The 12,980-nt window shown below is 43.5% G+C and overlaps 1 protein-coding gene across 2 annotated transcripts in view; it reads left to right on the top strand.

Moving 5' to 3' along the window:
- The first annotated feature begins 448 nt into the window (after positions 1–448).
- The window catches only part of SBNO1 (strawberry notch homolog 1), a 28,969-nt gene continuing 16,437 nt past the window's right edge, over positions 449–12,980 (top strand). The window contains exons 1-7 of one of the 2 annotated variants that reach the window (XM_030958640.1): positions 449–555; positions 6,851–6,984; positions 7,434–7,538; positions 8,365–8,674; positions 10,405–10,505; positions 11,615–11,711; positions 12,796–12,956. In XM_030958640.1, the coding sequence (XP_030814500.1) occupies positions 6,853–6,984; positions 7,434–7,538; positions 8,365–8,674; positions 10,405–10,505; positions 11,615–11,711; positions 12,796–12,956 (906 nt within the window). In that variant the 5' untranslated portion in view covers positions 449–555; positions 6,851–6,852. Of the gene's footprint in view, positions 556–993; positions 1,454–6,850; positions 6,985–7,433; positions 7,539–8,364; positions 8,675–10,404; positions 10,506–11,614; positions 11,712–12,795; positions 12,957–12,980 lie in introns of those variants that run through there. The other variant, XM_030958641.1, reaches the window with a different exon arrangement.

Here is a 12,980-nt window from a genome sequence, read left to right as displayed (position 1 = left end):
ACCGGGCCCGGATCGCCAAGGCTCGACTGCGACCGCCGCCATGGGGCGGGGCCCGCCCACGCGGACGTCGCTTATTTGAAGGACGGTGGATACGCCGGGTTTTTTTTGGGGGGGGGGAAGGGAACGAGGAACTTTCTGCCTTCCCGTTGCTGAGGGCAGGGAAGAACCGAGGCGCGGCATGTCACGTGACGGGGGGGCGAGCGGGGAGCGCGCGCCAGGGCCCGGTGGCGGCGGTGGGAGGGGGTGGGGGTGGGCGCGAGACGGCGGCGGCGGCCACGTGACCGGGGAGCCCGCGGGCGGGGGCGGGTCACGTGGTGCGGAGCGCGCGCCAGCGGCGGGCGGTGGCTGGCGGGGTCACGTGGGCGGGGAGCGCGCGCGGCGCGGCGGGGGGAGGGAGGTGCGGCCCGGGTCACGTGGTGCGGGCGGCCCCCGGCCCCCCCTCCCCTGTGAGGGGAGGGAGGGCAAAGATGGCGGCTGTGAGTTAGAAAGCGGCGGGCGGCGGGGCCGGCGGCGGAGACTTCCAGGAGCCCGCGGGAGGATCGCGTGCGACAGAGAGTAAGTCCCGCGCTGCTCTTTTGCTTGGCGTCGCGCCTGTTTGGCCGCCTCTGGCCGCTCCCCGCGTTGTGGGGCCGCCCCGGGGGTTTCTTCCCCTCAGCTCCTCACTGGGGCCCGCGGCGGCGGCGCGGGGGTGTCCGGGGAGGACCCGTTGTGCTGGGAGCGACTCCGCGTCTCCCTCGGTCCCTCAGCCTGGGAAGGCTGCGCAGCCGCCCCCGCAGGGGTCCCGGTGGGCCGGGGGCGGTGCGGCGGGCGGGGTAGGCGCCGCCGCCGCCCGGCGGAGCCCCGGTTGTCCCGCGAACTTCGTGCCCGGGGGCGTGCGGGGGCGGGCGGCGGGGCCCCCCGGTTCTGGGGGAGCGCTTCTCTACCGGGGGCGGGCGCGGCGCTGGGTTCGGCCGCCTCCCCCCCGCATCCCCGCGCGGGCAGAGCCCCCCGGGCCGGCCCGCGCCTTTGTGCGCTCTTTCCGCGGCCGCTGATTGTTGAGGTTTGAAATGGAGAAACGAGGCGGGGGGGATGGGGGTGTTTGATTTATGGTGCCGGAGCGGCTCCGAAAGCCGCCGTGAGACGGAGCCCTCCCCCTCTTCCCCGGGATCGCGGTGCTGTTGGAGGGATCTTTAAAGAGGTGAAGGTCTGGAAACAAAAAGTCGCGCATGGGACAGGATTACGCAGCCGATTCTGGCCCAACCCGGAAGTTTATGTCGGGAACACGTGTTGGTGGGAAGGTGGCGGGGCGGCAGCCGCCGACCCCCCGTCTCTCCCGTCGCCTCCCCCGGGGGCTTCCCCGCCCCGCCGAGCCCTCTGGGGCCCCGCTGCTCCCGGGGAGCTGAACCGCGGCGACGGACACGGCCTCAAAGTCCAGGGACTCTTAACGAGCGCACCTCAAACAGAGGTTGCTAGGGTGAGTAATAGTTTAACGTAGAAATGCTCCTACAGTCTGATGGGGAAGAGGCCTTTTGGGTTTTTCTCCTGGGTTTTTTTGGGTTGTTCCTTTATTATTTTTAGCTGACTGGGTTCCACCCTGCGTTTGAGGGTATAAATCAGAACTCTTGTACTTTCTTTCAGGTACTCATAGGCTGGTTCTATGTGTTTGATACCTGTTAAAGATGAGGCAGATTTTGTAAATGTTTAAAAATAAAACCCTTGAATTGATCTGTTAGGTAACTCCAGAGTGGGGGGAAAAAAAATTTAGTGTGATCAAACGGCACAGTGTGAAGTTGGGAATTAACTCGGTGGTAGACTATTTGGCTTTAGACTACCAAGGTTCTGTCTGGATTAAAATTATTTAAAAGCATACATTAGTGTTTTGTAAGCTGCCCTCCCCCCAAAATGAAAATCTGTAGTTGATGTTGTAAAGCAAGAATTGAAATTGTGTAACAGCGTGACATTTGAATTGGTATTCTGTATCTCCCTCACAGCCATGAGATGTTATATTTGTATGCAATCTTAATATTTAGAGATAAAATGTGGGCAGTTTGGTTTTTTGTCCAGACTACTCTGGTTTCAAAACTGGCCAAGAGCTGCTCTAAAAGCCATTGAAGCAGGTCAGGGATATAGGAAATGGTGCTTTGAGACACACCTGGAACTGCCTCCCAGGCTAAAACTAAGGATCCTGGTGCTCACATGCTGCTCTTTTTCTTTGAGATTTTACTTGTTAAAAACTTTTATTGCTGGCCAAATTACCAGCTCCAGCCCTTTAGTCTGAATGCAGATTTCATGCCAAATTACTGCATTGTTAAGTCTTTTAACATTTTCAGAAATTCTGAATTTCACGTTTGCAGACTGTGTAACATGACAGTTGTAAATTTTGTAGAACAGGCATTAAAAAGCATTGAGGCAGATTTGAAGCCCACAGTGCCCTGGAGTGTCCCTCGTGTCCTTGAAAGGTTTGAGGTAACCAGCCCTGGAACAGTGGGAATGATTTTTCCAGGATTGGAGTTAACTTCTGGTTTTTGTGAGAACGCCTTTGTACGTGTGAATGCAAAATTAACTGCTCGTCTTGAGGTTAAGGCATGGAAGGATGAGTGAGTTCATTAATTAGGGTTTTGCTCTTTGATTGGATGGTGACTTAGAGAGGACCAGAAGGGGTTGGGTTGGTTGAATTGTTGGGTTTTTTTTTACTGTTACCAGGTTGCCTTCTGGAGACAAAAGCTGTGAAATGAGCAGAGCCCACGTGGCTATCCAGAGAATCCTGTTGGGTGGGATGGGGCTCTTACACCTCTGCTCTGAGAGGCTGCAAAGGGAGATGTGAAATTTTCAGGTCAATAATAACTCCTGGTCTAGACAGGCAGAGAATTTGCAGGGCAAAGCTGTCTTGTCTCTACAACTCCAGCATTTGTGTGATGTTATAAATGGTTTTCAGTGCAGTTCAGGTGATGGGTATTCCCCAGAAAGGCAGTGGGAAAGCCTTTGCAGTGACAGAGCAGAAGTTGTGAATGCTGTTTGTGTCCCAGGCAGGCATGGACACCCAGGGCTGCCCCACAGAGCCCAGGTGTGTGAAGGGCTTGGGAACAGCAGTGCCTGCTTGATTGTGATGTTTGGTTTGGAGCAACTTATGATACTGTAATTGATTATGGGTTTTAAATAATCACTTCAGGCATGCAGTGTTACAGTGTGTAACTCACAGACCTGAAAATCAAAAGGCTTTTCATTGTTTGGGATTCTACCATTATGTTTCTCAGGGGAAACAGAGCAGGTTGCTTGACATGTGTTTTAGAATCTTTTTTTTTTCTTTTTTTGTTTTGTTTCTTTGTACCAAAGCTAAAATGGAAGGAGAGAGAGAGCCAGGTTGGCATGGATACATGACATGATATTAAACATGGCATTCTGGTTTTGTATCTTTAAATCAGGAATTATTTACATAATGTGCAGTGATCACGAAACTGCCTCTTTATCAAAGTTTTAAGCTATGTTCTTCATCAGGAGAGCACCTTACAGAAATGTTTGGTGTGTTTTGGTAATAGCAACAGTTTGTTTTTTCTTTATACAAAGAAAGTAATTAAGATATTACTACTGTTGAAATTTTATAAATACATTTTTTTAGTTTCATTTAATAGGCTGATTCTTGCTCAGTGACATTGGACTACCTCACTAAACATAGACAATCTTATCTGCAGGATTCTACATGCTCAAAACAGTTCTTTGAGTGATGAAATCCTCAGGGAACAGCTTGTAATATTCACAACTTTTTAATAAGTATTTTCTTTCGGAGATTTTGAAGATGTGGCAAACAGGTCCTTATATAGTATTGCCAAGCCTGAGCTGCAGAGCTTGATAAAGTCACTTTCACTTGTGTTAGCTGAGGAGCCTCCTACCTTGCAAGATTATGGAGCTGGTTCAGCCTGATAATGTTTGAAGCTTAACCAGCATGTGCTACAGAAAATAAAATGGTATCACAATGCAGCTTCTCCTGTATATTTTTTTCTTCCTCATTTAATTTCCTTGCTAAATTAAAATGAGGAGGGTGGGCAGCATTGGTGCTTGGAAGTTGCACAAAGGCTAAAATTGATGCTAAGTATTCAGTGACTTCTAATGTAAAAAATCTAGAAGTTCAGAATTCCTTTTGTTCCAAACAATGCAGCTTTGTTCCTACTGTACAGAAACAAAATAAGTGAAACTAGTCAAACTTTCATTGTCCAAACTGACAGACAAACAATTGCTGTTGTTTTACTGAGCTTTTTGCTGGGTTGTGAGCAACCATGGATTTTTAAGACTTAAAATTTGGGGTTTCAGGAGAGGGGTGCAGCTGGAGGACTTCTTACATGAAAAACAGCCTCGCTGGAAAGGGATCATTCTGAATTGGAGATATTTACTCTGAAATTGTAGGAATTGCTTTGCTAGTTTCTATCACCAGTCATTTACTGAAAACTTTGAAATAAGCAACTAAAGCATTACTGCTATGAATTGGTTTTTTCTGAACTCTGAAACTTTTAAGGTCTCAGCCATCATGTTTTTAAAGGTTAAACATGTTGGGTTCAATGGCATCGTGGAAATGTTAAACTGGACGTGAAACAGATGGAATGGGTTGTGACACCCTTGTAGGGTGGCTGGGGAAGATGTGTTTTTTGTGGTGTTGGTGTGGGTTTTTCTTCTAGCTTTGGTTTTGCTTTGAGTCTCAACTTCATAGACAGGCCTTTCATTCCTGTATTGAGAGAGTAGACTAAGAATTCTTGAGTCTTTTCATTTTTTTTTACTTCTCTTAAGTGAAAAGCCCCAAGCTTCTGCTGCTTCTGCCTTTTCGTGCCTCTATTTAGTCCAGTCCCTTAATTCTCAACCAAGTTTTAGTCATATCTTCGTTTGGCAGTGGAGTGATCACAACTCCATACAGACTAAGGAATGACTTAATTGGTGGTTTTTGAATTGTACGTTTACACATTTTAGTTTATTTGTCCTTTGAACAAAGTTGTTGCCCTGTGTGGAAGGGTGCTCATGCCTCTTTCCCAAATGGATACTGTGAAATTATGATTTTTAAGTGCTTTGGAGCTGTTTTGATGGGGTTACCTGTGTTAATTCCCCTTCTGTAGAGAAATTCATCTTCAGTAGCTGCTCTCAAGTTCTAAATACCAAAAGTACTGACAAGCAAAAATTTCATCTGCAGAGTTAAACCTTCCTCCCCTCACGTGTTAGTAAACAATGCTGCAAGCTTCTAAACCTGGATGTGATGGTCGCTGTTAAGATTTTAGTCTGATGAAAATTAAGGATTTATCCTACCTAATTAATGTATATAGATAGTCCCCTTTTTGAGAGAGGAAGCACAGTCTTTCTGGAATGAAAGGTGAAACTAAAAGTCAGGTCTTAGCACTTTTGTTGACCCATTCAGGATTCTGGGAGACAGGCTAGTGGGTGGTGACATCCTTTAATGGTGCTGCCATATCAATTAAGTGAGCTAGATGACTTAATACTTCTTAATATTTCCTGTACCTCATAGCAACAAACAAGGCCATTCTGCAAATTTATTTACTCACCAAGTGCCTTTAAGAAAGAGGAGTCTGGTTCTGCCAAGTAAATGGTGTTTGTTGAGGCTGTGCATAGTCAGTAGCAGTCCCACCAATTGTTTGTTGCTTTGATATTGTTTGGAGCATCTTTAAGTCTTTGCTACATTAAAATGCATCTTCCCCTTGTCCCAGTATCTTGCACTTGTGGTGCCGCCATCTCGTGAGTTATGAGTGTGAACCCACAACCAAAAGGTTTCTCCCTGCTATTGCACAGACTAAAGCTGGGAAGAGTAAGAACTAAGTGCCTGAGGCGTAGCTTATTACAAGAATTGCCTCTTCTGCTAAAAGTGCTGAGGAAGATGTGTGACCAGCCAGCTGGATGTGGCTCAGCTGTGCATGTAGAAGGGATAAGCAAGGGAATGCTGTTCTGGAGTCTTGTGAATGAACATCTAAAATGCCAACAAATAATTTTGTCCTCTTACCTATTTAGAGTAGGTGTTTGGCTTCATTTGGTTCCAATGTTTTATTCCCGGTGGGTGTTAAGGGGTGTGGAGGGTAAGTGAAATTAAGATCTGCTTGAGGTGTATTTTATAAGCAACAGCTCAAGTTCTGTGAAATAATTTAATTTTTTTCTTAATACTGAGGCAGATGGGTTTCCTTCTTAAGCAACTGAAATGTGTTATCTCCTCTCTTCATCTTTAAATATGGAGTATTTGGCTTTTTAATAAGTTTTTATGCTGTCTAGAATAGCTTTTTGAAATTAGTTTTGCTTGTCCTACACATAAAGGAGTCTGTGACCTGATGTTAGTGTCCTATTTAATAAGCAGTTACATACCATAATAGTGGCACATTTGTTCTCTCCACTATGAAAAACAAAATTTCTCCAGTGAATGAATGTAACCTAATGTAAGGGCAAGCAAGAAATTAAAGCTTTCCTTATAAGCTCTTTATCACTAACTTGTTACAAGATAAAGTAAATGAGTTTTAATTGTGCTTCCCTCGTGCAGTTGCTTCACTGACAAAGATGGATCATTAGCATAACATGGTCTCACCATTTCTGCTCTTGGTATTTCTTGTAATGCTTGAAAATGTAGTGCCTCAAAGACTAGAAAATGTCTCAAGTTTATGGATGTGATAGCATTTTGTGTAGTAAACTATTTCTTTCTCCCTGCTTTTAAATGTGGTATGTTGAAAAGCTTGCAAATAAACTAAAGAACCAGAGCACATCTAGAAAGTGACTGTGTGTACAGGAGACTGCACTGTGAATGCCCATAAATGCAGGAAATGGAGTTGTGTGTGGGCAAAAAATAAATCAGAGTTAAATGTACTTGTACTTACAGTTTCATTTCGTTTATTTTTTTCAGAGATGGTGGAGCCAGGACAAGATCTGTTGCTTGCTGCTTTGAGTGAGAGTGGAATCAGTCCAAATGATCTCTTTGATATTGACTCTCCAGACGTGGTTCTTGCAAATCCAGCACCAACTCCAGCTGTTCAGCAGGTTAAAACAAGAACATTGGGATTTGTTAGAGCTTGGGTTTGCTGTGATGAAGGGGTCAAAGGGGATGGTGTGCATGGCAAGTGGTTGAAGCATGTGGAGTTTTCTTAAGTTTCTTGCTTCATAGTACTGAGATTGGAAAATGGCTTGTGAATTAATTTTAAACTTCCATACAAAAAACCAATGTCAAACACTTGAGGTCAGTACAGACAGAAATATGCTCAATTCTGGACATAACATGGGGACATAATGTCAGGTATCCATGGAGAGCTCTCATGTCATTGGGGTCTAGCTGCTCTGCAGTAAAATGCATGAAAAGTGTAAGGAAGCACCATGTTTAAGCTCCATGATGGCCTTCACTCTGCCAGAGTGTAGCCACTTCAGGCACAGCCTGGGAACAAAAGCCTGAAGGTTTTATTCCTGCTGCCTTGTTTGCTTCCTTCCCTGTGCAGTCGGTGCCGCTCAGCGCCTTGGAGCTGGGCCTGGACACTGAGGCTGCAGCTGCTGTGAAACAAGAACCAGAGACTGTCTCCACTCCAGCCTTGTTAAATGTTCGGGTAAGAACTGAGCTGCTGCTCCAGGCTTTGGGTGGGGAGGGGGCTCAGCTTGGGCTGGGCACCAGGTGCCCACAAAGCTGCTTTATCACTCCTCCACCTCAGGGCACAAAGGCTGAAAAACCATGGTGAAAGGCTCATGGGTTGAGATAAGGACAGGGAGATCAGCAATTTGTCATGGGCAAACCAGACTCAACTCAAGGAAATTAATTCATTGCCAGTTAACAATGGAGGAGGAAAATGAGAAGAACAAATCTAAAAATACCTTCTCCCCACTCCTTCCTTTGTCCTGGGCTCAGCTTCATTCCTGGTATCCATGGTCCTCCAAGGGCTGCAGGGGAGTCCCTGCTCCACACCTGGGGTGCCTCCTCCCCTTCCTTCACTGACCTTGGTGTCTGCAGGGTTTTCTCACATATTCTCCCTCCTCCATCCCAGCTGCTGATGGTGTAGCAGTTTTTGGCTATTGTTAAACAAATACCATCTCATAGGCACTGCCCGTGACACTGACTGGCCACACCTTGGCCAGCAGTGGGTTGGACTGGCTTTATCAGATATGAAGGAAACTGTAGTGGTCGTATATTGACCTGGGTGATGAATTTTATTTTTCTTTACCTTAAAATCTAAAAAAAAACCCTTCTGAAATATGTACAGTGTATTGAGAGATACTGTTACAGCACAAGATAATTACTCTGGTACGTTCAGCATCTTATTTGAAGACAGAAAGTGTCTTCTAAAAACTGGTGTATCCTGTGTGCTAACTGAAGTCTAATAAAGTTTGCTCTTTCTTTTTGACTATTTTCTGAAAATTTCCCTGCTTCTTTGTTGCCAGCAACCACCATCCACCACAACCTTTGTGCTGAATCAAATAAATCAGCTTCCAACTCTGGGGACGACCATAGTGGTGACAAAAACAACACCTGTCACGACCTCAAGGCAGACGATCACTGTAGCAAAGATCATCCAGACCAGCACAACCACCCGGCCCTCGGTGGCAGCACCAGCAGTTCGCAATGCCTTGACCACTGCACCTTCCAAGGACCAGATTCAGCTGAAAGATCTGCTCAAGAACAATAGTCTTAATGAACTCATGAAATTGAAGCCACCTCCTAATATTGCCCAACCAGTAGCAACAGCAGCAAGTGAGTTTGCTTCCTTTGTAATTACAGTATTTATTTAAATAGTGAAATAACAAAGATCTTTGCACGTCGTGGATTTTCATTGATTAGTACAATATCTTGGTAAAATGAAGTGGTTCAGGAAACCTGCTGAATTTCATTCTAACTGTAGTAATGTTAGAATCCAGGGTGAAGAAGTATTAAATAACAGAGCTAAAAAATTAAACTCTTGATTTACGGCATGGGACGAAGAAAATGACAGATTGCAGCTGCAAAGTTGGTAAAATCATTTTGTGAACTTTACTGAAGTCCGTTAGCTGTGTTACTGGAGTCTCCACCAGTTCCTGTTCTAGTGTATCTTGGAACTACAACAAACTAGTACTATTTCCTATTTAGCATCTTCCAAACTAGATTTGTAGCACATAAGGTGTTTGTGTGAATTGTCTCCTGCAAAAGGAAAATCTGTCCCTTTGTTTCATTGGAGGCATCAGATCTATTGTTTAAGAAATTAAGTCCTAAAAACTTGCTGTTTACTTTCATGTTACTTCTGAAATGCTGCAGTAAGTTAAATGCCACAAGTCCTTTGTTATCACACTCCAAATCTTCATTTTGTGATTTCTTCCATAATATTTCCTTGTATGTTATTTCTAACATGTGGTCAACTTGTATAAGGAAAAAGCTGCACGTGTGTGTAACTAACTCTTTCAAGTTGTTCTGATTTTAGCATGTTAAGATCAGACTAGTTCAGTTAGAAAATATCTTCAGTGCTGCTTTTTTTCCTGAGAGATACACAGGCATTTTCTGGATTTCTGTTATTTTCATTGTCTCTGAAGCAAGCTTTGCTGATTTTATAGGTGTGGTTGGCATAACCTATTTTTCTGTGTGCAGAGAGAGTGCAGTGCAGGAGCTGTCAGTTAGAACTGAAACAAAAAGCAGAATGTCCCTCGTTGTGTCATTGCTTTCTCTTAGGGAGTGGTTGCCAAAACCCAAGTTGAGACATGAACTGAAGTTTGAGGCAGGGAGTAAAGGAAGTGAGGAAGAGGAGGGGAGAAAGCAGAAGGGGATAAGTCAGTCCTACTAAACCAAGTGACAATTCAGAGAAGCACAGAATAGGTGACACTAGCACACAGTAACTGTTAGAGTGGCACAGCTGCAGAAAACAGTGCAATCTGTACATTCTGTGTACAGTGAAAAGGAGACCTGCAACTTCTAGAACTCTGTTCCTAATCTTATTTGTATTCCCGTGTCACTGGATCTTTTCTTGTGTTCATTAAAAAAAATGACAAATACTTGTAGAAAAGAGAAGCTCTTGAAAGGAAAATGGTTTTTTCATATAATTCAGGCAGCAGGAGTTCTAGATGGGAAAATATTAAGAAGTTAAATTATGTAGTGCCTTTGAGGAAAACATTTATTTGTGCAAGTGCCCTAATTGTTTTTAGGGGCAATTATGCTGAGTTTATTACATGCATTGATATGATGGAAGCTTGACAGCTGCTTTCAATATTTTGCATCCATCCTTATGCAAATTATTTTAGTTGTGTACTGAGCTCTATTCCTAGTTCCTTGCAATTGTGACTGAAGACAGAAAGGTTAATAAATGGTCTTCTTAAAGGATCCTGTTACAAATTTGTTCTTGAAGTATCATTGTGCTCCTGGATACTTTAAACTTCTCTTTCAGCTCATTAATAGAGCAGCATGTTAATCTGTGTTGATGTTTGGAGGGAATTCTGTAAACCACAGCTTTTCTTTTGCAGCTGACCTAAGCAATGGTGCAGTGAAGAAGGAGGCTTCCACAAAAGAGGTAGCAAGAATATGGATAAATGACATTAAAATGAGAAGTTTTTCACCGACTGTGGTAAGTGGCACAAATGATTCATTTGCCAAACCAGTGTGTTGCTGGCCATAAACAGTTGTGGCCAGTTTCAGGAGTTACTCATACTTGTCTTGTGTGTGGTGGAACTGCCAAGTGCATCTGTTTGTTCAAAAGGTCAGTTGCTCCACAAGATGAAACTTAGTTAGATGAGTGAAGTTAACAGCTGTGCTGAGCTTACATAGTAAATGACAATTTCAAGAAATTACTGTCCTTAGCAGAAGCTGGTGTGGGCCAAGAAGGGTGTGGCTCTGATTAAAGGTGATAAGCATAGCATTTCCTCTGGGTTAAAACCTTTTCTTTTAAAATTGCTAGCAGTGAGGAAACTGAAAGACATCCCCCTAGCATGGCTGTGCTTCTGGCAGTTAAATTGAAGATGTAAATTGAATATCATTCAATTTTCTAAATGTAATAAAATTACATTCTGATGCCATAAACATTGGAGTTTTGGCATCTTCACTGATAGCTACACTCAGGCTGATGTTTTGGGAAGAACTGTGCTCCTCAGTGACTGCCATACAGAAGGGGTTTTTCAGATCACTTCTTTTATATTAAACATCAGTAGTTGTGGATGATGTTTGATTTTTCATCTGTTGAGTGCTTTACAAATATTTATATATTTACATTGGTCAGGGTCACAGTGAATGGGTAACTGTCAGGTTTCAGAGAATACTGGACAGAACTGACTGTTTAACTCTAAAGGTGTGAAATGGTGTCATGAATGTGAAACTGCAGGAGACTCCAGGGGAGTACTTAGGGCTGTCCTGTTTTCAAGGCAATTTCCTTTAAGTTATAGTTTTGTTTTAATATGCAGTAAGAAGAATTTCTTTTTAATTCTGCTTATGTGAGTTTGGATTGCTCGATCTCCTTGCAAAGAAGAGGAAGTTCTCTGACTTAGTGTCTTTAGAGGGTTGTTCAGAGTGTAAGAAATCTACATTTGTGTATAGTTTCCCAGCGATTCACTGGTTTGTTCCCTACATGTGTGAAAACATTGAAGTGCAAGTTTGTCCTCATTTCCTTTCTCATGTTAATTTCCAGGAGATGGAATATTAACAATGTGCTGTTTGACTAACACAAATATTTCTCAATTCTAGAAAGTGCCAGCAGTAAAAGAAGAGGAGGAACCTGAGGAAGAAGATGAAGAAGAAATGGGCCATGCAGAGACCTACGCTGAATATATGCCAATAAAATGTATGACCTGATCTTCTGTTACATCAAAAGCCTGAATGTTTTGAGAGTTCATTTATTTATTCTCGTGTAATTACTAACACAGAAATAGATACTGTCTGAAGTTAACAGGACCTGAATGCGTTGTGGGTTTTCCTAGGAAATTTATCTTCTGTAATGCTTAGATTTGGGAGATAAGTGGATTTTTAAAGAGGAGTTCTTCAGTATCATTGAGCAGTATTTGTTTTACAGATGTGACTGATGAACTAAAATCAGACTTGTTTTTTTACTTCTGTTAAGATGCCTTGTGCCTCAGCAGAGGAAATTTTGTAAAGGGATTCAGTGCTCACTGCTATGCTTAGGAATCTAGTTTGAGTCTTCTGGTGTGAAATCACCCTAAGTGCATTCTTCCTGCATTGTTCCTGGCTGACTACTTAGAACTGGCTCTTGCTTGGTTTTGAGTGAATCTTTTACTGCTGTTAATTGCCATCTCCTCTTTTGTCTCTTTTCTTTGTTGTACCCATTGACAACAAGCTGTTATCTTGTTTGCTAAATTCAGTGACCTGCTGTAAAAACAAGGCTTTCTGCAGGGAGTTTGTAGCTAAATGGTTAATTTTTATTGTTACTGACGAGATCTGTCAGCAATTAAACCACGTCTGTTCTAAATCTTTTCTCCTCTCATTCTGCTTAAAAATGGCACTATATAAATAGTGAGAAGAATGTTGCTTTTGTGATTCTGGCATCCTGAGGCTGCTTCTGGCCTTTTTGGGAAAACAAGGTTCAGACTGGTTTTTCTCAAACAAGTCAAGTACACAAATACTTTAATTTTCTGTAAAGTGAATTTTATCTAATCACATAAAAATTGTTGGAAGGTGGTGAGAAGAGAAAGTTAGGATTGCAGTTATAAATTCAGATTAATGTGTTCCTTCATATGCAGTGCAGTTTAACACTTGACAGATTGTTGCAATGATGCATACTCGTTGTTGAGTTCAGCCTTTGCAATCACAATTGTAAGTTGTTTGGGTAAATATATTAACTTGTGCTGCAGGAACAGAACTCTGTATTTTGTTTTCATCTTCTGCCTTCCTTCCCCTTCTTTCTCCACCAGTAAAAATTGGTCTACGTCATCCTGACCCAGTAGTGGAAACCAGCTCCTTATCCAGTGTGACTCCTCCTGATGTGTGGTACCAGACATCAATATCAGAGGAAACAATTGACAGTGGCTGGTTGTCAGCTTTGCAGCTGGAAGCAATCACTTATGCAGCCCAGGTATGCCAGACATCAGCACAGCTT

The sequence above is a fragment of the Camarhynchus parvulus genome, chromosome 15, assembly GCF_901933205.1.
Source record: "Camarhynchus parvulus chromosome 15, STF_HiC, whole genome shotgun sequence".
Taxonomy (NCBI): domain Eukaryota; kingdom Metazoa; phylum Chordata; class Aves; order Passeriformes; family Thraupidae; genus Camarhynchus; species Camarhynchus parvulus.
Note: the sequence above shows the minus strand (reverse complement) of the source record. Positions and strands in the feature narration are given on the sequence as shown.